General features: G+C 43.8%; 1 protein-coding gene across 1 annotated transcript in view; it reads left to right on the top strand.

The window, feature by feature from the left end:
• The window catches only part of KCNH4 (potassium voltage-gated channel subfamily H member 4), a gene marked incomplete at its 3' end in the record, with an annotated part of 923392 nt that extends 901846 nt beyond the window's left edge, over nt 1–21546 (top strand). The window contains 1 exon segment of the mRNA XM_073606110.1: nt 20001–21546. Coding sequence (XP_073462211.1) covers nt 20001–20621 — 621 coding nt within the window.

Below are 21546 nucleotides of genomic sequence, written 5' to 3'. Positions count from 1 at the left end.
GGAGTTACAGTCTGGGTCACATAGGAAGTCCTGTGCTGCACCTGCTTTCATACAATTGATCTCCATAGTGATGCCACTGCTACCCCTGGCCTGGAGGAGGGGCGGCTCGGGCTGTTGTGGTTGACAGCCGGGAGATGGTGCTGCACTCGTGGGTATCTGTGAGCCCCGCCATCAATTATGGGAGACTTGGGATGTCGGCATTGCCTCATATACTGCTGATTGGACAGAACTGCTATTACACTCTGCTCACTGCCCTGACACTACATTGTGTTTAATCTCTGCCCTGACACAGCCAGTACATACAGCTCATGGCCTGCACTGCCATTATATACACTGGTTACTGTGCCCCTCCCCCCTCTCAGGTGGGGATTCTGGGAAAATAGTGGCATGCAGAGCAAAATACTGTATTTGTAAATATATATATATATATTTGTAGTATGTATGCGTTTTGCAGGCACTATAGCGTTAAAAATAGCGCCTGAAATCCGCCCTCAAACAGCTGCATCATTGTCTCCAGTGTGAAAGCCCCGAGGACTTTCACACCGGAGCGCTGTGCTGGCAGGACATGAAAAAAGTCCTGTCAGCAGCTTCTTTGGAGTAATGTGTTTACCGCTCCTCCACCGCTGCTCCCCATTGAAATCAATGGGGCAGCACTGGGATACCGCCGGCAAAACACCGCTATTGCGGTGCATTGCGGGCGGTTCTAACCCTTTCTCTGCCGCTAGCGGGGGGTAAAAGTGCCCCCCTAGCGGCCAAAATGCGCCGCTAATCCGACGGTAAAACGCCTATAAAAATAGCTGCGTTTTAAAGCGGACGCTATAGGCAGCTCGGTGTGAAAGGGGTCTTAGAGTTTAAAACTGGAGCACACATAAGGGGCTAATAGTAGTGAACAAGAAAAATGACCCTGCATCGGTGGTGTCATTGGATGGAAAAAATGGCCCTGCATCGGTGGTGTCATTGGATGGAAAAAATGGCCCTGCATCGGTGGTGTCATTGGATGGAAAAAAATGACCCTGCATCGGTGGTGTCATTGGATGGAAAAAAATGGCCCTGCATCGGTGGTGTCATTGGATAGAAAAAAAATGGCCCTGCATCGGTGGTGTCACTGGATGAAAAAAATGACCCTGCATCGGTGGTGTCACTGGATGGGAAAATGACCCTGCATCGGTGGTGTCACTGGATGGAAAAAAATGACCCTGCATCGGTGGTGTCACTGGATGAAAAAAATGACCCTGCATCGGTGGTGTCACTGGATGGAAAAAAATGACCCTGCATCGGTGGTGTCACTGGATGAAAAAAATGACCCTGCATCGGTGGTGTCATTGGATGGAAAAAAATGGCCCTGCATCGGTGGTGTCACTGGATGAAAAAAATGACCCTGCATCGGTGGTGTCACTGGATGGAAAAAAATGACCCTGCATCGGTGGTGTCACTAGATGGAAACAAAATGACCCTGCATCGGTGGTGTCACTGGATGGAAAAAATGACCCTGCATCGGTGGTGTCACTGGATGGAAAAAAATGACCCTGCATCGGTGGTGTCACTAGATGGAAACAAAATGACCCTGCATCGGTGGCGTCATTGGATGGAAAAAAATGGCCCTGCATCGGTGGCGTCATTGGATGGAAAAAAATGGCCCTGCATCGGTGGTGTCATTGGATGGAAAAAAATGGCCCTGCATCGGTGGTGTCACTGGATGGAAAAAATGACCCTGCATCGGTAGTGTCATTGGATGGAAAAAAATGACCCTGCATCGGTGGTGTCACTAGATGGAAACAAAATGACCCTGCATCGGTGGCGTCATTGGATGGAAAAAAATGGCCCTGCATCGGTGGTGTCATTGGATGGAAAAAAATGGCCCTGCATCGGTGGTGTCACTGGATGGAAAAAATGACCCTGCATCGGTGGTGTCATTGGATGGAAAAAAATGACGCTGCATCGGTGGTGTCACTGGATGGAAACAAAATGACCCTGCATCGGTGGTGTCATTGGATGGAAAAAAATGACCCTGCATCGGTGGTGTCATTGGATGGAAAAAATGGCCCTGCATCGGTGGTGTCATTGGATGGAAAAAATGGCCCTGCATCGGTGGTGTCATTGGATGGAAAAAAATGACCCTGCATCGGTGGTGTCATTGGATAGAAAAAAAATGGCCCTGCATCGGTGGTGTCACTGGATAGAAAAAAATGACCCTGCATCGGTGGTGTCACTGGATGAAAAAAATGACCCTGCATCGGTGGTGTCACTGGATGGAAAAAAATGACCCTGCATCGGTGGTGTCACTGGATGAAAAAAATGACCCTGCATCGGTGGTGTCATTGGATGGAAAAAAATGGCCCTGCATCGGTGGTGTCATTGGATAGAAAAAAAATGGCCCTGCATCGGTGGTGTCATTGGATAGAAAAAAATTACCCTGCATCGGTGGTGTCACTGGATGAAAAAAATTACCCTGCATCGGTGGTGTCACTGGATGGAAAAAAATGACCCTGCATCGGTGGTGTCACTAGATGGAAACAAAATGACCCTGCATCGGTGGCGTCATTGGATGGAAAAAAATGGCCCTGCATCGGTGGCGTCATTGGATGGAAAAAAATGGCCCTGCATCGGTAGTGTCATTGGATGGAAAAAAATGACCCTGCATCGGTGGCGTCATTGGATGGAAAAAAATGGCCCTGCATCGGTGGCGTCATTGGATGGAAAAAAATGACCCTGCATCGGTGGTGTCACTGGATGGAAAAAATGACCCTGCATCGGTAGTGTCATTGGATGGAAAAAAATGGCCCTGCATCGGTGGTGTCATTGGATGGAAAAAAATGGCCCTGCATCGGTAGTGTCATTGGATGGAAAAAAATGACCCTGCATCGGTGGTGTAATTGGATGGAAAAAAATGGCCCTGCATCGGTGGTGTCATTGGATGGAAAAAAATGGCCCTGCATCGGTGGTGTCATTGGATGGAAAAAAATGGCCCTGCATCGGTAGTGTCATTGGATGGAAAAAAATGACCCTGCATCGGTGGTGTCATTGGATGGAAAAAAATGACGCTGCATCGGTGGTGTCACTAGATGGAAACAAAATGACCCTGCATCGGTGGTGTCATTGGATGGAAAAAAATGACCCTGCATCGGTGGTGTCACTAGATGGAAACAAAATGACCCTGCATCGGTGGTGTCACTGGATGGAAAAAATGACCCTGCATCGGTAGTGTTATTGCATGGAAAAAAATGACCCTGCATCGGTGATGTCATTGGATAGGAAAAATGACCATGCATCGGTGGTGTCATTGGATAGGAAAAATGACCCTGCATCGGTGGTGTCATTGGATAGGAAAAATGACCCTGCATCGGTGGTGTCATTGGATAGGAAAAATGACCCTGCATCGGTGGTGTCATTGGATAGGAAAAATGACCCTGCATCGGTGGTGTCATTAGATGGGAAAACTGACCCTGCATCGGTGGTGTCACTGGATGGAAAAATGCCCCTGCATCGGTGGTTGAGTTGTGAGATATGATGGTTATCATGCAGCTGGAATTCTGAAATTGAGAACTGGCCCCATGTCACCAAAATCATCCCAATATATACACAGATTTGTAAAAAAAATCCCTACTCTCTAATTTATATTAGTCAGTTTATACAACAATTTTATCAATATGTCTTTGTTAATATGCCTTGAAATCAATTTGGATATATCAATAAAATACAATTTAAGTTCTCAGTAACTTATTGTTTAAAATAAGTTTAATATAAAATCAATATATTGAAAATATATATATAATTAAAAAACGTGCTTTGAATTGGATAAGAACCAGAACCTTGAACACTATAGGCCTGGCACTCTACCATACTATCTACTATACTATCACTTAAGGGTTCTTAACTGTTGCTTTCTATGTTTAATAAGAGGTTAATTCTCTGTGAAAGAACTGTATTAATCCAGACGAGTGAATTATGATCGATTCGTTATGACCAGTCTCCTGGAATTGTGAACTGCCCCCCAGGGGAAACTGAAGATGACACCCTAATGATCCCATCTGATCACCCTAATATATACACAGTTTTTTCTTTGAAATCTCTACTCTCTAATGTATAGTAGGCAGCATATACCACAACTTTGTGTGCTCAATATATCAGTGTGTCTTTGTTAATATACCTTGAAATCAGTTTTGGATATATTGATAAAATACAATTTAAGCCCTCACTATCTCATATTTTAAAATATATATGTATAAAAAAATGCCCTGATCTGGTCTAGAACCCACAACTTCACCAATATAAGTCTGCTGCTCTAACCACTATGCTATCTCTCAGTAATGGTTATATTTGCTTTTATGTTTAAAATGAGGTTAATTGTATGTGAAACATCTCTATTAGTCCAGACAAGTAATTGCTATGATCCATTCATTATGAACATAGACACACATTGTCCTGCTGCTTTCTAGCAATTCGCAATTCCCTCATGTAGGGGCAAAAGTGGCAATGTTTCCTACAAGTTGGGGTGCAGAGCTGTGCTGTGCTGGCCATTGTGTTCTGTTATCTATAGAAGCTGTGCCCCCCCCCCCCACCCCCACAATACACATGTTTTCAGCATGGCTCTTTATGTTGGAGCAGATGACAGAGAAGGATAAGACAGCAGAGGAACCAGAGAATCCAACACTGCCTGCTTCCCTATACTGTGTGCTGTAACTAAGATAGATTTACATATTCATATACAGAGCAGAAGACATGTATGTCTGCAGAATGATGGTCTGTGGGTGTTACTACATTATTGCTCATTGGTCCTAAAATCTTCCTATAGACTACTATATTTATAAACTCAGAATTCTGACTTTGAAACTCAGAATTCTGACTTTTAATCTCAGAATTCTGACTTTTAATCTCAGAATTCTGACTTTAAATCTCTGAATCTCAGAATTCTGACTTTTAATCTCAGAATTCTGACTTTGAAACTCAGAATTCTGACTTTTAATCTCAGAATTCTGACTTTTAATCTCAGAATTCTGTATATATTTATTTTTTTAAACTTACAATTCTGAATTTCAATCTCAGAATTCTGAGTTTCAAAGTCAGAATTCAGTTTTTTTTTTTTATGATGGCCCCAGGGCTCTTCCATAGTAAAACATTATGTTCACATCCGCAAACAAAACCATCCTATGACTGTACACAGCCTCACTATCTATTTTAGCTGAAAAGCCTAACAGCTTGATAGGAAATCAAATAGTTCCTGAAAAGGAAAACATATTAAACATACATGCAACCTATACTGTTTCAGGAGCAAAGTCTCATTTGAAAAAAATGAAACTCTCTTCCCATTATCTATATCAGATTAATCTTTAGGAGTCCATCCCTATATATACACAATTTTTCTTAAATGAAGAAAATCCGGCTAGCAAAAAAGAAGTTCTTGGATTTAAAACTCTGAGATGAGTATTCAGATCTTGACCAGGAAGATCTCTATGCACTGACACTAACTAACTAACTAACTCAAAGTTCTTTTGTCCATAATTACCAATAAAACCGGGGATCTGGCAATGTCAGTGTCTTTCCCAGTTTATCCACTGTAGTGATGAAATACACAACGTCATCTCTTCCGGGTCTGCAAATGACCACTTTGTCAGCATGAATGTGCCGACCATAATTCCAGTGCATAAAACATCCACTGTAACGTTCATCCATAGCAACAGAACAACCAGTTTTCCGGACAGGCTTAGGCACAGGCAAATAGTTCCAAACAGCTTCACTGTACCAAAGCCCCCGGTTAGCTTCAATCACTTGCATTATGTCCTGAGGGACATATGGGAACTCCAAACCATACTCCGTAGCGACACGCTTGTTCAACATTCTCTGCAAACGTGCACATTTCGGTAAGGATCTATTTTTCCCCATACCAGGAGGCACACACGAATCCAATGACTTGCTCACCATAGACCCAGCCGGTGTCTGAAGTGAACTAGTAACTTTTGACAATGTCTCATTTATAGTGCTGTGTGGCTCCACACAGGGTGATGCCTTCCCAGAACTCAGGGCTGTCCATTCAGGGAAAGTCATGGCAGAGGCGACATCCTTGCCTTGGGCCCATAACAACTCTTGCGACATAGTCTCAAATAGGTCATCATCACCGGAGAGATGATGGATTCTATCTCCGAATCTCCCAGTTCTTCTGCTGGCATATATCTATTTACAGTCCCAGATACATTCCCCAACAATTGCTCACCCATTCCTGACGTGGACTTTGTTGGATCCAGTTCGGGTTGTCTCTGGGGTAGGCCTCGACCACTGCCGCGGGAAGCCTTCACATATCCCACCTTCTTCTGGACAGGTACAACAGGGATAGGTGTAGTGGACGCGGAAATCAAAGTAATGTCCGCTGATGAATCGGTAACAGCAGTGTCTCTCTCCGGAACATTCTCTGTAGCGACAGGCAAAGTCACGGCCTGCCATTCTCTTCCAGCAGAAGTAGCAGCTTCTACTATGTCGACACCTGTAGCCCAGTCCATACGATAAGCACGGGGCGACATGGTAGGTTGCTCCACCACAAACAAATATTCTCCACATTGCGGGCAGCGACCAAATGGACAGAAATGTACGGCCAGTCCCTCACATTTGTGGCAAATCATGCCCGGTCCTTCGATATCTCCAACGGTGTAGAGAACAATCCTCCCCTGCGGCTTCAGACGAATACCGGTATCTGTAAGCAGAGTTCCGGTCAACACAGTACTCGACACGGTGCTCGCTGGAACTAGTCTTGGTCCCATAATTGACTGCATCGCCGAAAAAGACATGGCCACACTCTGATCTTCTCAGCACGATCATGAGGCCTCTCTTCCTCTCTGGCGCCAAACACATACACGCGTCCCACGTGGTATCAAGTAGGGTAGACTCCTCCCACTTGTTCTTCTGATCTCAGAAATAAAGTCCTGCAACTTTTAACCTCTTCTTCTCCTGAGAAAATGACAAAGTCCAGTTCTCACCGTAAACTCCTGGTGAAACACCTCTCCAGGTTGTGAGAATTGACGGCTAACAAATCCCGGACGAGCCCCCACATGTAGCAATAACTCTCAGTGGAGCTGCTGGTTTAAGCGGGCTTATTAACTTCACTCTCGACACCTCTGTTTCACCGGCACCGGGTCTAGACGAACAAGGGAAGTAGCAGGAAAGAGGTAGCAGGAAAGCTGCAGGGAAGCTCAAATACCTTTCTGTTGTATGTCTTCAGAACATTCTTTGTAATTGAACACTTGCAATTGAATAGTCCCCCTTTCGTAGGATTTAATCTTTGCCCGCCTGGATAGACATCTCTCACTTGCCTAGCAGCCAGCACGTAGCATGAACAAAAGGCTCTGACACAGACTTATCTGGAATAAAACCCGTACAATCCTCTGCCACAGGATGTATTGGTTTATGATGAATGTCAGATACAGTACTTGGACCTTTAAGCCAACCCGGCAGTACTATACTGTAAGACTACTTCGGAATGCGTCCTCCAACCGAGTCACCAGGCCCCTCTCCAAACCAGCACTCTGCATGATCCTTCCATGACGGGTCCTCCCCTGGGATCTTCTTGGTTGTAAAACTTCATCACTCAGGTTAGACAGCTCAGGACCATTCCTCCGCTGCTGTGGTAGGCCCCAGACAGGCTTCTGGGCCCACCCACGCGCCACAGCAACACGGACCTCCGGAACGGAAGACCACGAGGTGGTATTCCTAGTGCATACTTGTTGGCCAGGAGGGCCAGCAGGTGGCTGAAAACGAACCTTAAATCATGGCGTCTGTCCCATAAATACCCTCTCCCAGAATGCAACTCGGAGGACCACCTCCACCGAGTTATCTCCGGGACAGAGGAGCACTCATTCGCTTCAACACGTTGCTTTTCCAACACCTGCCGACACAATGTGGAACTGCATGCAACGTCAGCCAAGCTGGAACAGAGGCAAATCTAACTATAATAAGCGACCCACTAAATTTACCTATCAGCGGTAGATAAAAATCTACCAGCGCTACATATGCCATAGTTTGTAGACGCTATAACTTTCACGCAAACCAATCAATATACACTTACTGGAATTTTTTTTAACAAAGACATGTAGTAGAATACATTTTGCCTAAATGTATGAAGAAATTTGAATTTTCTAACTTTTTTCTTGGACTTTTTTCTTTTATATAATAAAAAAATAAAAAACTCAGTGGTGATCAAATGCCACCAAAAGAAAGCTCTATTTGTGTGAAAAAAAGGATACGCATTTCATTTGGTGTTCCATGACCGCGCATGAAAGAAAGAAAGAAAGAGAAAAGAATGCAATAATGCTTTAGAACGGGGGTCTCCAAACTGCTTTCCGTGGCCTGGATGCGGCCCTTTGCTTACCTTTATTCGACCCTTGGGGCACTATTTCTCCCGCTGATACAAGACACTATTCTGTCAACTGACACCAACAATGGGGCACCATTTCTCCCACTGACACTAATAATGGAGCACTATTGCTCCCTTTAATACCAACGATGGAGCACTATTCCTCACCCTAATACCAAATGTGGCAATGTTTACTCCCACTAATGCCAGGAAAATTTCCACTCCCGCTGTCTAGTCTGCCCCCTCCCAAAATCTGAAGGAAAATAAACTGGCCCTTTCTTTAGAAAGTTTGAAGACCCCTGCTTTAGAAGGCAAAGAAAGAAAAAATAAGTAGAATTAAGGAAAAGCTTTTAATAACAGACTACTTTTATTAGCAAAGTTCAACTTTAATTTTTAAGAGATCCTTCACTATACTACATGGCCAAAAGTTTGTGGACAACTGAACATATCACCTCTATTACCTTGGGCATCCCTTTCCAAAACCACTGGCGACCCTTCCATTGTGACTTTAAGGCTACTTTCAGACTGGGGCAGGCAGGCGTCGGCGGTAAAGCAGTGCTAAAAAAACGTCGTTTTAGTGGCGCTCTATTTGGCCACTAGCAGGGCGGTTTTAACCCCCGCTAGCGACCGAAAAAGGGTTAAAACCACCGCTGCGCTATGCCGGTGGTTTAGCAGTGCTGCCCCGTTGTTTTCAATGGGCAGGGGCACTTTAGGAGCGGTGTATACACCACTCCTATAGCGCTGCAAAGATGCGGCTTGCAGGACTTTTTTTACCATCCTGCAAGGGCACCGCTCGAGCTTTCACACTCTAGAGACATAAGAGGCGCTATGCAGTCGCTATTTTTAGCCCTGTAGCACCTGTAAAGCGGATCCGCCTGTCCGTTTTTCAGCATTGACTTTTATGGGGAGGCGGATGTCAGTGGATATGTGTCTGCTGACACCCGCCTGCCATCCGATCCGACAAGATCCGTTGAAAACAGATGTATGGCAATGTGTTCGCCATCCCTCAAGTGGGTTGGATCAGATGGAATCGGATGAAAACAGACAGGTTGTCCGTTTTCATCCGATTTCCCCATAGAGGAGAGTGGGGCTCTCATAGGTCTGCACAGTGAGCGGAGATGGACCTATCATCCGCCTGCTCAGCGGGGATCAATGGAGCGATCCCCGCTAAACAAGCGGAGTCCGTCAAAACTGATCCATCCTGTGTGAAAGGGGGCTTAAGAATAATAGCTGTAGTGTTTGTTATATGTATGTAATAGTTTGCCTTTAGTTAGGTGACTGTGAAAAAAACACCTGAACCAGATGGCTTACACCCAAGGATCTTGAAAGTTGAGCTCTGTTATTTCTAAGCCATTATTTCTAATTTTTAGATACTCTTTAATAACTGACATAGTACCACTGGCTTGGCGTAAGGCCAATGCGATGCCTATATTTAAAAACGCATGAAAGTCCAAGTAACTACAAGCTACTTTTATCATTGTGTTTTTGCTAGAAAATAATATTTTAAGCAATAGTCAGCATAGATTCACAAAAGGTCAAAGTTGTCAAACAAATCTGTTTCCTTTTTTATGAGGAGTAAAGCAAAAGCTTGAACAAAGGACTGGCTGTGGACGTAGTATACTAGGATTTTGCAAAAGCGTTTAACACAGTTCCACACACACACACGACTAATATGTAAGGTACAGTCTACAGGCTTGAAAAAAATCAGTTTGTAAATGGATAGAAAACTGGCTGAAAGACCGTATTCAGAGAGTAGTGGTTAATGATTTATACTCTGAATGGCCTAAGGTTATCAGTGGTGTACCACAAGGTTCAGTGTTGGGACCCTTACTTTTTAAGCAGACTTGTTAGCAGATGACACCAAGCTATGCAGTGTTGATCCAGGGAATATCCGATTGCCTCCTGGGGGACTAGGAAGGATATTTTTCCAACCTCAAGGCACAAATTGGATCATGCTTTTTGCTTTCCAGTAAGCGAAAGTCAAAACTTTCCAAGGGCAAGAAAAGAGATGTTACGGGTGTGGAGAAGGTGGACACTTTCGGCTGAGTGTCCCAAGACCAGCATCAGCCCTCAATTACTCACAGAGGTTCTGAAAGCCTTACAGAAGTTACTCTTCCCAAAGCCGGCGGGAAACTTCAGGAGACAGTGAAGGAGCTAATTGAAAGTCCAGAGGGAAAACTGTGCTCCAAAGTCAAGAGAAGATCTAAGAAGAAAAGGGGCCGCAAGCCCCATGTTACCCTTTCCCCTTAGTTACCGAGAAAACCAAAAGAAACAAAACCCTTGGGAAGGAAAGACGGGGGCAAGAAATCAATGCACACCTTACTGAGCAAATAGTTAGACCAACTCCACTGCCTTCAAGGAGGCTGATTAGAGCACAAGCTATAGAGTCACCCGCTGGGAACCTGCCAAAGAACTTAGTGGGGCCCTCCCCTATAGTCTCAATGCAGGTAGAGGGTATCTACACTCAAGCTCTACTAGATACTAGAGCCAAGGTGACGTTGCTGTACCGAGACTTTAACCACAAATACTTGAGACATCCCTTTGTGTCTCAAGATTGGGGCATAGGGACCCAGAAGTGCCCATATGATGGATACATACCCATGATGATAACATTTGACACCGCCTTGGCTGGAAAACCAGACACTTTTGATACATTGGCAGTTGTCTGCCCCGACCTCCTGGGACAGGCTGAAATTCCTTGTTAATAGGCACCAACACTAATCTGGTGTGAAGACTACTCACTCCACTGGCCTTGGAGGGTGTCCCAGTCGGAAAGATCCATCCTCAGCTGCTTTCCAAAGAGTGTTGCAAAAGAAGAAGGCCCCCGAGGAAGGAGTGGGAAGACTGTGGTGATTGGATGCCCATGAAAGGGTGTTGAAGCTGGGCGAGAGAGCCTGCTTGAAAGCCACGGTTAAGCTGTCCTGGGACCAGCTGGGTCCCTATGTGATGGTATAAGCTTAATCAACAGAGGAGGAAATGGAATAGAGGTGGTCCCAGAGATCATACCCACTAAAGCCTTACTGAAAAACGGGGGGCAAATTCCGGTCAGTGTAAGGAACGCCACCAGTCATCCAATCAGCCTAAAGCCCAGGATGGTGATTGGGAAAGTGAGTGCTGCCACTTCCGTGACAGGAAATGAGCTAGTTTAAAAGGGAGATGGAAGAGAGACTACAGTCCACTGCCCAAATCTAACCTCCGGATGGGAGAAGAGGATCAAAGCTCAAATAGCCCAATGGGAGAAAATGTTCTCCAGGAATGACTTTGATGTGGGCTGTGCACGGAGTGCTCAACATCGAATTCGACTAACTGAAGATAAGCCTTTTCATGAAAGAGCTAGGCGAATCCTTTTATGTGATCTGGAGGATCTTCAAGAGCAGTTGGATGAACTGAAGAGTTCAGGGGTCATCAAGGAGTCCAGGAGCCCTTATGCTTCCTCAATTGTGGTAGTTAATATTATAATCTTTTTTGTTTCTTGCTATTGACTGCTTGCAATTTTTCCCTCTCCTGTAGAATATTTAATAAGCTCCTGAAGAAGCATTCATATTGCGAAACATGTAGAGATTTTTCTTACATATCTTAAAATGATTGTAGGATTTCATCCCTGCAAATGTTATGCATTTGGTGCCTACAAAGTCCATTTTTGTTTCTGTTTTCGTTTCACTTAAAATTGCCCTTGGAAGGAGAAGCTGTATGTCAAGGAGTAGAGCATAAACACCAAGGGGTCATAGGGGCCAAAGCTGTGGGAGTCACCCCTGTGAAAGGACATGAGACAGGACCAACATGAAGGTCCCTTGTGAGGAAATCGTTAGCCACCCAGAACCCTCAAATGCTGCTGAGTAGTCCCGTTGAGGGAGCCAAAGTCATCCATAGAGAATGGAAACAAATGCGGTTGGAAGATGGACTCATATACTGGAGAGGTCCATCTGAGGTACTAGAGGGTGTTTGTCAACTGTTCCTCCCTGAGAAATACTGACTAGTAGTGTTGACCGCTCTCCATGATGATCATGGCCACTTAGGTCCAGATAGAACCTTCAAGTTAGTTAGAGACTGATTTTATTGTCCATCCATGAGAACTGAGGTGGAAAGCTACTGTCGTCTTGCAGCAGATGCATTCAGAGAAAGACTTTGCCAGAAAGGGCAGCCCCAATGGGCCATCTTCAAAGCCAGGGACAATTGGCGTTGGTGTGCATTGATTTCTTGTGCTTGGAACCTGACCTGAGTGGACAGAGTAATGTCCTGGTTGTGACAGATCATTTTACCCGTTATGCTCAAGCTTTCCCCACTAGGGACCAGCAAGCCAGTACAGTAGCAAAAACTCTAGTGGAAAAGTTCTTCGTTCACTATAGGCTGCCTCAGCGCCTACATTCGGATCAGGGTCGGAATTTTGAGAGCAAGCTGACCAGAACACTGTGTGAGCTCTTAAATAGAAAGCAATCCAGGACTACTCCTTACCACCCTCAAGGGGATCCACAACCTGAGTGTTTTAACCGAACCCTGCTGAACATATTGGGAACCCTTCCCTTGGAGAAGAAGAGAAGAAACAGCACTAGGGAGACCATATAGCTGCAGTGGTTTATGCTTATAATAGCACCTCGAATGATTCTACTGGATACTGTGCTATTTTAGTGTGCTACACTTAGGTGATTGGTGATTGATTCACTAATAGAAGGTATCACCATTATTGTATTTAGGTGATTGATTCACTAATAGAGGGTATCACCACTATTGTACACTGCAAAGTATACTTTTATTGTTTATACCTAGGTAACCGATTGACCATTAGAGGTGGTCACCATCATTGTACACTGCAAGGTTTACCTATATATTTTTTCTGAGCGCCTTCCATTTAGCCTATATGTTGGTTTACCATTTCTGGTTTCTAACCGATATTTAGGATTAAATATACTATTGACAACTTCTGGTTTGTCATGCAATTAACCATTCATTTCTTATGATACAGTAGGGGTGATCCCGCAGGTTGTATTCTGTCTTCAGGGACCAAAGACTTTCAAGTAGGGGGAGAATGTAGCAATGTGGACTACAATTGCAACGCTTCGCAATTCCGCGTCATTTCTATGTACTGTATTGTCTCTCTAATGCCCAGCATCACTAACTGACATCATATCTGTGAGCCGACCCAAATTGATTCTGGGATTAGTAGTTCCTCAGAATGGCAATTACTCTTTATGACTATGCACCCAGACTTCATATCCCAGGGATGCTATCATCAGGGAGAATGCTGGGAAGAGCATAAAAGAGACCAGAGACACACATTATGCTCTCTTCCTCCTGGGCCTGGTGTGTGACTGACCTCTCTGTTTGGAGAGGGTGAGGTCGTGGCCTACCTCAAGGTGTACAAGATTCCAACCTGGCCGAGAAGGGCCCATTCCTGCTTGCTGATCATCAGGCATCTATCCAGCATCAGCCTCATAGTCCAACAACCCGCGCTTTGTGCTGTTCATCGGATGATCATCGCGAGTGGAACCGCTGCAAGGACACCTCTTCAGGAATCGCTGTTCAGAAGGCATTGAATCAGTCTGGTCGTTGGTGAGAGGGCAATTGCCCACCTTTACAAACCTTCCTTTGTTGCTTCACTGGGACACTGTGCACAGACAGCTTTACCCTGGGGAAACACTTTACCGCATCTCTATTTGAACATTGTATATATGTACACCTGTTGCATCAACCTTACCAAGAAATACCATTGCCTTGTTACTGCACCTTATGGGATATAGTTAACAAACTCCAACTGCTAGCGAAGACCATCAGGCCTGCAACTGGGACATTACTGTCTTTATTACTTAAAGGGCCCTCATACTATTCTTGCTTAATTGATCTCTCATTAGGATTAAAGTTGAATAGGCCGGCCTGGGTTTCCCCTTTAGAATTCTTGCCAGAAATAATGTCTTAACTCTTGCTTATCCTTTCAGGTCATGTTCAAGCGGTACTCCGTTGTACATACGTGTATATAAGACACTGGTATCTCCAGATTGTTTTAATTTGTATTATTGTGGAGGAATTCTTCTTATGAACTAGGACTGTTATCCGAAGTTCAGTTGATCTATTACCTCCTTGTGCAACCAAATCTTCCTTGAGTTATTCAGTAAAGGTTAATAGATTATAAACTCCTTGAGTGGATTGACTTATTACTTTAAGGTGGTGCAAAGATGTCTGAACCCAGAGTGTCAGGTGGGTTGGAATGTTCCCAGGGTCATGAAGGTGCAAATGAGCCAGTACATCCAAGCAGTCCCCAAGGGGGCAGTGCTCCAAATAAATATAAGTACCGACAGCCTTTGCGGCTGATGGTTTGTAGCTCTCAGGGAAATACCAGGAGCTGTTGAACGCTCTAGGTAGTTCATTGATGCTTCCTGTCAGTGTGTAACTGCCTGCCCATACGAGGTACAAGTAGGCAGCTTACACTGACAGTCTGCAAGAGCCCTGCATTGCACCCACAATCTGTTGATCACAGGTGCATTGCTTTGCAGGCTCCTAGTAAAAAAAAAACGTATAAATGCACATTTTTTTACTTGCATTTGTTATTTTTTTTTTATAAAGGTGAGCTTATCTTTTAATGCTGCCTCTGTTGGCTCGCAACCTTTTTGCAGGGCTCTGCCCTCCTCTTTGTATCATATAAAAAGGGGGAAGGCTCTGCCCAGACAAATACTGCCACATGTGAAGCAGCAAGAGACACACAGAGGAAGATGTAACCCTTTACAGCCAGCAATTACCTGCCTGGAGGGAGAGAGGAGCCTGCATGGGAAGCTGCTGTGAGCCTGCTGTGCCTTGTAGTTCCACAAGAGACCGGAGCACTTCTAAGTATGAACTTCCACCAGTTAATGGACTTTCCCCTTCCTAAGTTATGCCTGGGCAGCCACTAAACAGACAGTCAGGGTTAGGATGTCCTGGACTATGTTTGTATATTGTTATGTTACTCTGCAAGACTTTCAGTCAAGCTTATTAACAGTGTCGAGCCTGGTCTAAAGTTACTAAAGGGGTGCATAAGTGTCATATGGCAGATATGCTAAACTACTCTGGGCCTATAATAGCACTAGAGGGGTAAAAGGTACTACTGTGTCAAGTGAATGTACCAAGCAAGAGCACTAAGTATACTTGAATTTTTCAAAAGCATTTGACACAGTTCCCCACACATGGCTATTGTGTAAGGTCTACAGGCTTGGAAAAATCCATTTGTAAAAAAACTGGCTAAAAGACCATATTCAGATAGCTATCAGTGGTGTACCCCAAGGTTCAATGTTGGGACCCTTACATTTATAAATGCTATAGGGTCTGGTATTAAAAGTGCCATTTCAGTGTTTGTGGATGACATCAAGCTATTTTTCACTAACAATGCCTTAATTTTATAGTGATCAGCTTCTGGCTATACTAATTTATCTACAACACAAGGGTGTGTATCCCACCACACCTAAGGCAACTGGTCTTAAAACCTAACTTTTATTGACTTACAAATAAAATATTGAAAACATGTGTGTTGTGTTTTTTCTTAAAGGGGTCACCTCAAAAAATTAAAGATGAGAGATTACCATGGTGGTCACAATCTAACCTGGGGTCTTTAATACTATAAATATCTTCCCTTCTTCTAGTCTGAACAGGATCTCTCTGGCTGTATAGTAGATCTTATCTGATCTGCTGGCTTTGCGGCAAACTGTCAATCTGCAGGAGGATACTTTAATACCCTACCTGTCAATACGATAGATAATCTGACATATGCCTATAAACTGTCTGATAAACTGATATCTTTCAACAGTTCTACAGCTCAGCTCAGATAATTATATCATTAGTTCTAGCTGTAGTTCCTGCTTAGTTTCTTCAATTCTACAGCTCTACTCCAACCAATCTGTCTATAACAGTAGTTCCACAAATGCTACCTTATTATAGATCACATGCCCTCTCTAATGAGCACCATTTATCTTTCATCAAACCAAGGTGCTATACCCCCACTAAAGCCATGCATACCCACAACCAAAAAACTCCCCAAATTAACAAAGCCCAAAATAACCTACATGTTTTGCTTAAAAGAAAGCTTTGTCACTGTTAAAGTGCAAAAAATGTAAAAAAAGGTAGTGCATAGTGCTCAAAAGTAATGTGCATTCACATGTGATCAGTTATGACACCAGCCATTTGATGGTTTGACAGTTTGGTTTAGGACACAAGCAGATGTGACAGTTAGCAATCCCGGCATTCCAGTAATGTAACTGTTTTTTTAAACCGTATTGATGGGTTTAGTTATGCTTTATGATTTACTGCTGTTCAGGAGCTCTGGGCTTCAACAAAATGACAGCCCCCAGCAAGAAGAAACAGGAGCAATGGAAGAGGCAATTAACAGTACACACTCATTTTGGTAACACAATTATTAATGTGGAATGTATGTTCCTTGCTAAAGAATATTATTTTTTTTTATCAAGTCGATATGGGTAAAGTTCTGCTTTAATGTTAGACTGTTCACGTGACTGCAGTTCCCACCTGGGACAGACAGTGATGAGCGTGTCCTCGGGCAAAGGTACCCTAGTGCATGGGCGCAGTAGGCCCCTGCTTAGCACTGCCCAAGAACCTGGTGGGCTTACAGTCAAGGGGTTTATTCACCACCGTACCGCACACAGGTATATGTAAAGCTTTGCATAAATTGTTTATGCTATATAATTACCTGTAATAAATAATTATTAAAAAAATATAAGGGGCTCCCACAGGGCTACCTGCCCTCCCTATGTGAATAAGTAAGTAGTACATAGGATGTCACTTAACTCCTGCTGCAATAAAAGTAAAGGGACAGGGATTCCAGGTGATATAATTGATCACATATGGACATGACCATATTTGGGACCCCTCAGGGGATTGACCAAAAGGCTCTGGTATGGATTTTAGGAGGGAGCCCATCCCCTTTTTGTTGTGTAGGGCTTTATATTAAAACTCATACCAGACTCAGAGGGTCTAGTGCAAAATTTGGGGGGACCCCATACTTTTATTTTATTTTTATTTTTTTACACTATCCCCCCTGTTTGTTATTGTTATTATTAGACTCCAGTGAGTGCCACCTCCCTAACAATCAGAAGGAAGCTGTCACATTTAGCAGTGGTAATAATGTTTTGCTTAACACTGCAGCTGGAGGCTCGCTCAGCTGAACACCCATTACTTCAGGATTTTCCATAGTGCAGAGGTCTTTCTCATATTATTTCCCCTGCTGATCGAATGTTCTTAGTCTATAGCGTTAGTTAACATTTGCCAATAGGTAAAATAGCCTAACGCTATAGACTAAGAACATTCGACCACAAGAATTAACATTTATCACTAGGGAAAATAGCCTGTCCCACAGAAACACTCCAGAATCTTGTGGAAAGCCTCCCCAGAAGAGAGAAGACAGGTAACCCTTTTGCTGCTTCTGAGGTAAGGATTACATTGATTGCAGTGGGCGAGTTTACTCACACTCCTGCTGGCAAATTGTTTGTACTATACATGCCAACTGTTGGCTTTCTGCAGCTGCCGAACACTTCCAAAGCCACCTGTACCCCCACATCACTATAAATATACTATCACATAGGCTACTGGTCCCTGCATGTGACAGCAAAAAAGTTATGTAAGAAAAAAGTTTTAAAAACGAAAACAACAAAAAAAAAGTTAATGCCCCATATCCCCTAATACATGCACATACAGTACATACATAAATACATGCATTGCATACATGCATACATGCTCCTATGTATGGAAAGGATAATGAAGGCAAGCATCAATGCAGGTCATGCCAGTTCCTGCACACCATTCTTGTCAAACCATGTTTTTACAGACCTAGTTTTGTGTACAGCAGCACAGTCATGCTGGAAGAGTAAACGGCCTTTCCCAAACTTTTGCAACAAGATTGGAAGCACACAATTGTCTAAAATGTTTTGTACTTATTGAATGCCGCCAAGGCATGCATCCCTTTGTGTTGGAGATCAGAGACTCCACCAATGAAATCCCAGTGATTTGCCAAGGTGAATTAACTAAGAAACATGGAGGATCTCACTGCCACCTTGTACGGTAGGGAGGAGGCCTTCCAGGAGACATGGCGACCATGGCAACATTACATCTACACTGAAGCATACCTCCGAGAGGTTGCACAGCCTGAGTAATCCCTGGGGCTCGGGTTACTCCCTAGTCGGGGGGCACCGTCTCCAACTTCCTTTCTCCCCCCCCTCTTCACCCCTCTACCCCGCTACCTCCTTGCCTACCCCTCACTTTACCCCCCCATTTGGGGAGTCTTATTTCCCCCCCCCCCGTCCTTCCTCTCTCCCCTAGCCCTCTCTTCCCCAAATTGTTCCCAGTCATGGGCTGGTCTTGTCAGATAATATGAATATCTTATTTTACATCACCCGTCTGTTGTGTCCCATGGCTGGGCTCAGCTGGTACTCGGGAGGCATCCCTCCCAGTCAGCTGTGAATGTGTTTCTCACTGTATGGCCCTGGTAGCTTTACTAGCCTAAGTGGGTTTTAAGATAACAGTCTGTAAGCCTCCCCAGTTTGGCACACGGACAGCTCCATCATACAGCCTCACCCTTACATTCTTACATATTCTACAGAGTGCATAACCGAGGGAATCGTTATTTGACACTGCTGATATAACATCTAACTCTTTCTGTTACACGTTTCTGTTTTTCTTGTATACACTGTCATCTGTTTTTGACTATTAAACTGTACCATCTTGAACAGAAATAAAGGAATTACAAAAATAAATAAATAACATGTTTTGTACTATATGTTATAGCATTAACAGTAACCAATTGTGTACTGTATGCTGTAGCATATACAGTAATCTTTACTGAAAACACCAGATCACAATAATTCGGAGGGTTCCCACATACTTCTGACCATAGAGTGTATATATCTTTTGTTTCATAACCTACTGAACATCAACTAGCTGATTTCTCTGACATATGGGAAAGCAACACAATGAATAACTCCTATGTGCATGGGCGTGTGCTAAATTTCAGCTCGTAAAAGCAACAGAACTTATTTTAGATTTCCAAAAAATAGTTTATTTATACATACATAGTTTACCATACCTCAAGAAATAGCTGAATTACTAAAAATGAGTGAAAGAAAAAAAAAAAAAAAAAAGGCAAATACTACATAGGCTTAAAGGGGTTATAAACAGTCGTGTTTTTTCACCTTAATGCATCCTATGCATTAAGGTGAAAAAACGTCTGACACTGACCGTCCCCCCAGCCCCCTGTTTTACTCACCTGAGCGTGCTCCTCCTCTCTGCCCGGGGTTCTTGGCTCTTGATTGGATAGATTGATAGCAGCGCAGCCATTGGCTCCTGCTGCTGTCAATCAAATCTAATGACGCGGGCGCCGGGGATGAGTCCGGTATTCTGTGTCTATGCACGCAAATGCTGGACTCGGGAGCGAGCCCACACGTTAACCCCCAGGGAGAGCTCTTCTCCTAGAGGGCTTACCTATGCGAGGAGGAGCCACAAACACCGTCGGAGGACCCCAGAAGACAAGGTTCGGGGCCACACTGTGCAAAATGAGCTGCACAGTGGAGGTAAGTATGAAATGTTTGTTATTTAAAAAAAAAAATTAAAGCAAAGGTTTACAATCCCTTTAACTGATTTCATTATGTTTATGAAATATAATAAGCTAATATAAGAAAATAATCTTTCTATTTTACAGATCAACAGTCTTAACCAGGAAGTTTCCCAACTCAGCAAGGAGCTGCAGCACATGATGCGCTTATTACAAGCCTTACTAGCTTCCCAACAGTACAACTCACCACTAGCATGTCCCTACACAGTCCAAGTCGTTTCCACCCCTCCTGCAAGCCATATGAGCTGTAATGAACAACAACCAAGGCCCAGCTATCCTATGCCACACTCGCTTCATCTGGTGCAGGAATCCTCAATGCCCAGGAACCTTGGCCATGGATCCATGGCTTCAGATATTCCTTACAACCAAGTCCATTTTACAAGGGTTTCACCAGATGCCTGCTCACGTCCTGCAGACTCTGAGTCCTTTCATCCAGTGAGGGACTGCTGCTACATTCCCTCTAACACCATGTGTTCTCCTGGGACACCATTATCACATGGGGAAATGGAAAGGATGAGGATACAACAACAGACTGAAGAGGCTAATGCAAGCCCTAAGAGTACCTATGGTTCACCAGTCTCTGGACCTCCAGGCACAGGCCGACCAGCTTACACTATGACTTCTCTAAGTTCTGTCCAGTCTTTTACTACTATTCAGAATAATCCAACTCAATCAACGTCTAGCAGGGACCCGAAAACACAAACTTGAGTGCACCATTAAAATACAGATGATTAAAGACTTTTCTTATCCTAACCTTGTTGCTTTATAGCACCCATGGAAACCAGAGGAACACATGTCCAAAATGTACTTTAAGCAAGCACAAGAAGCCAAACACTATTTAAAGAATATATTCTTAATAGCTAGATGCATGTTCATCCTTATACTTAGCAAGTTACCTGAACTACAGAGAATGCTTGATGGAAGGTTTACATGCTCTAGTGGAAGATGAGAGGCCTTTTTATAACCAATGTGGATGGTCATTGGTTTAGTATAGTTTATACAGGCTTAAAACAGCTGTATAAACGTCCTTCAGATACTCTGCTTCCAGACAGACATATTATTTTTGAATATTGTCCAGCGCTCCAATGTGTTTACCTTGTTCAGGACAGATGAGTACAGCTCAAGGTCCCAATTATTTATAACAAACAGAGTTCTCTAGTCTACTATTCGCATCTAGCATTATTTAAAAGGTTTTGTTAACCATGCTTTAGATTTTGCTGGCTTCTAGCTAAACTGCTTATTGAAACAGGCATGTGTCAAATTTTAAGCACCCTTTTCCATGAATTGCTGGCAAATAATTGAGAAATCAAATAAAATGCTGGCTTTTCATATCTGCCAGGTATCCAGTTGTCAGGATATATCCACCGCCTGCGAGAGAGTGTGTTCTTGTGGGTGAAACTAGAGGCACATATCACTGCAGATCTTACTATTTGATCTTCTAGGAAACAAGGCAGCGATTATAGCCTCTATGGCTCACACACCTGAACTGTTAGTGTTGGATGGAGATAGCCTTTTAATCAAGTGAGGCATGGGAAAGGCTGCCAAGCAACACACCATACCTATTCACCTGTTAGTGTCTATCTGAAACACAAATATGGATCACAGAAAAACTGTAATCTAAGGTATTAATACA

This window comes from Aquarana catesbeiana, linkage group LG12 (assembly GCF_042186555.1).
Source record: "Aquarana catesbeiana isolate 2022-GZ linkage group LG12, ASM4218655v1, whole genome shotgun sequence".
In the NCBI taxonomy this organism is placed as follows: domain Eukaryota; kingdom Metazoa; phylum Chordata; class Amphibia; order Anura; family Ranidae; genus Aquarana; species Aquarana catesbeiana.
The sequence above is the reverse complement of the archived record's forward strand: the minus strand, read 5'-3'. Positions and strand labels throughout refer to the sequence as shown.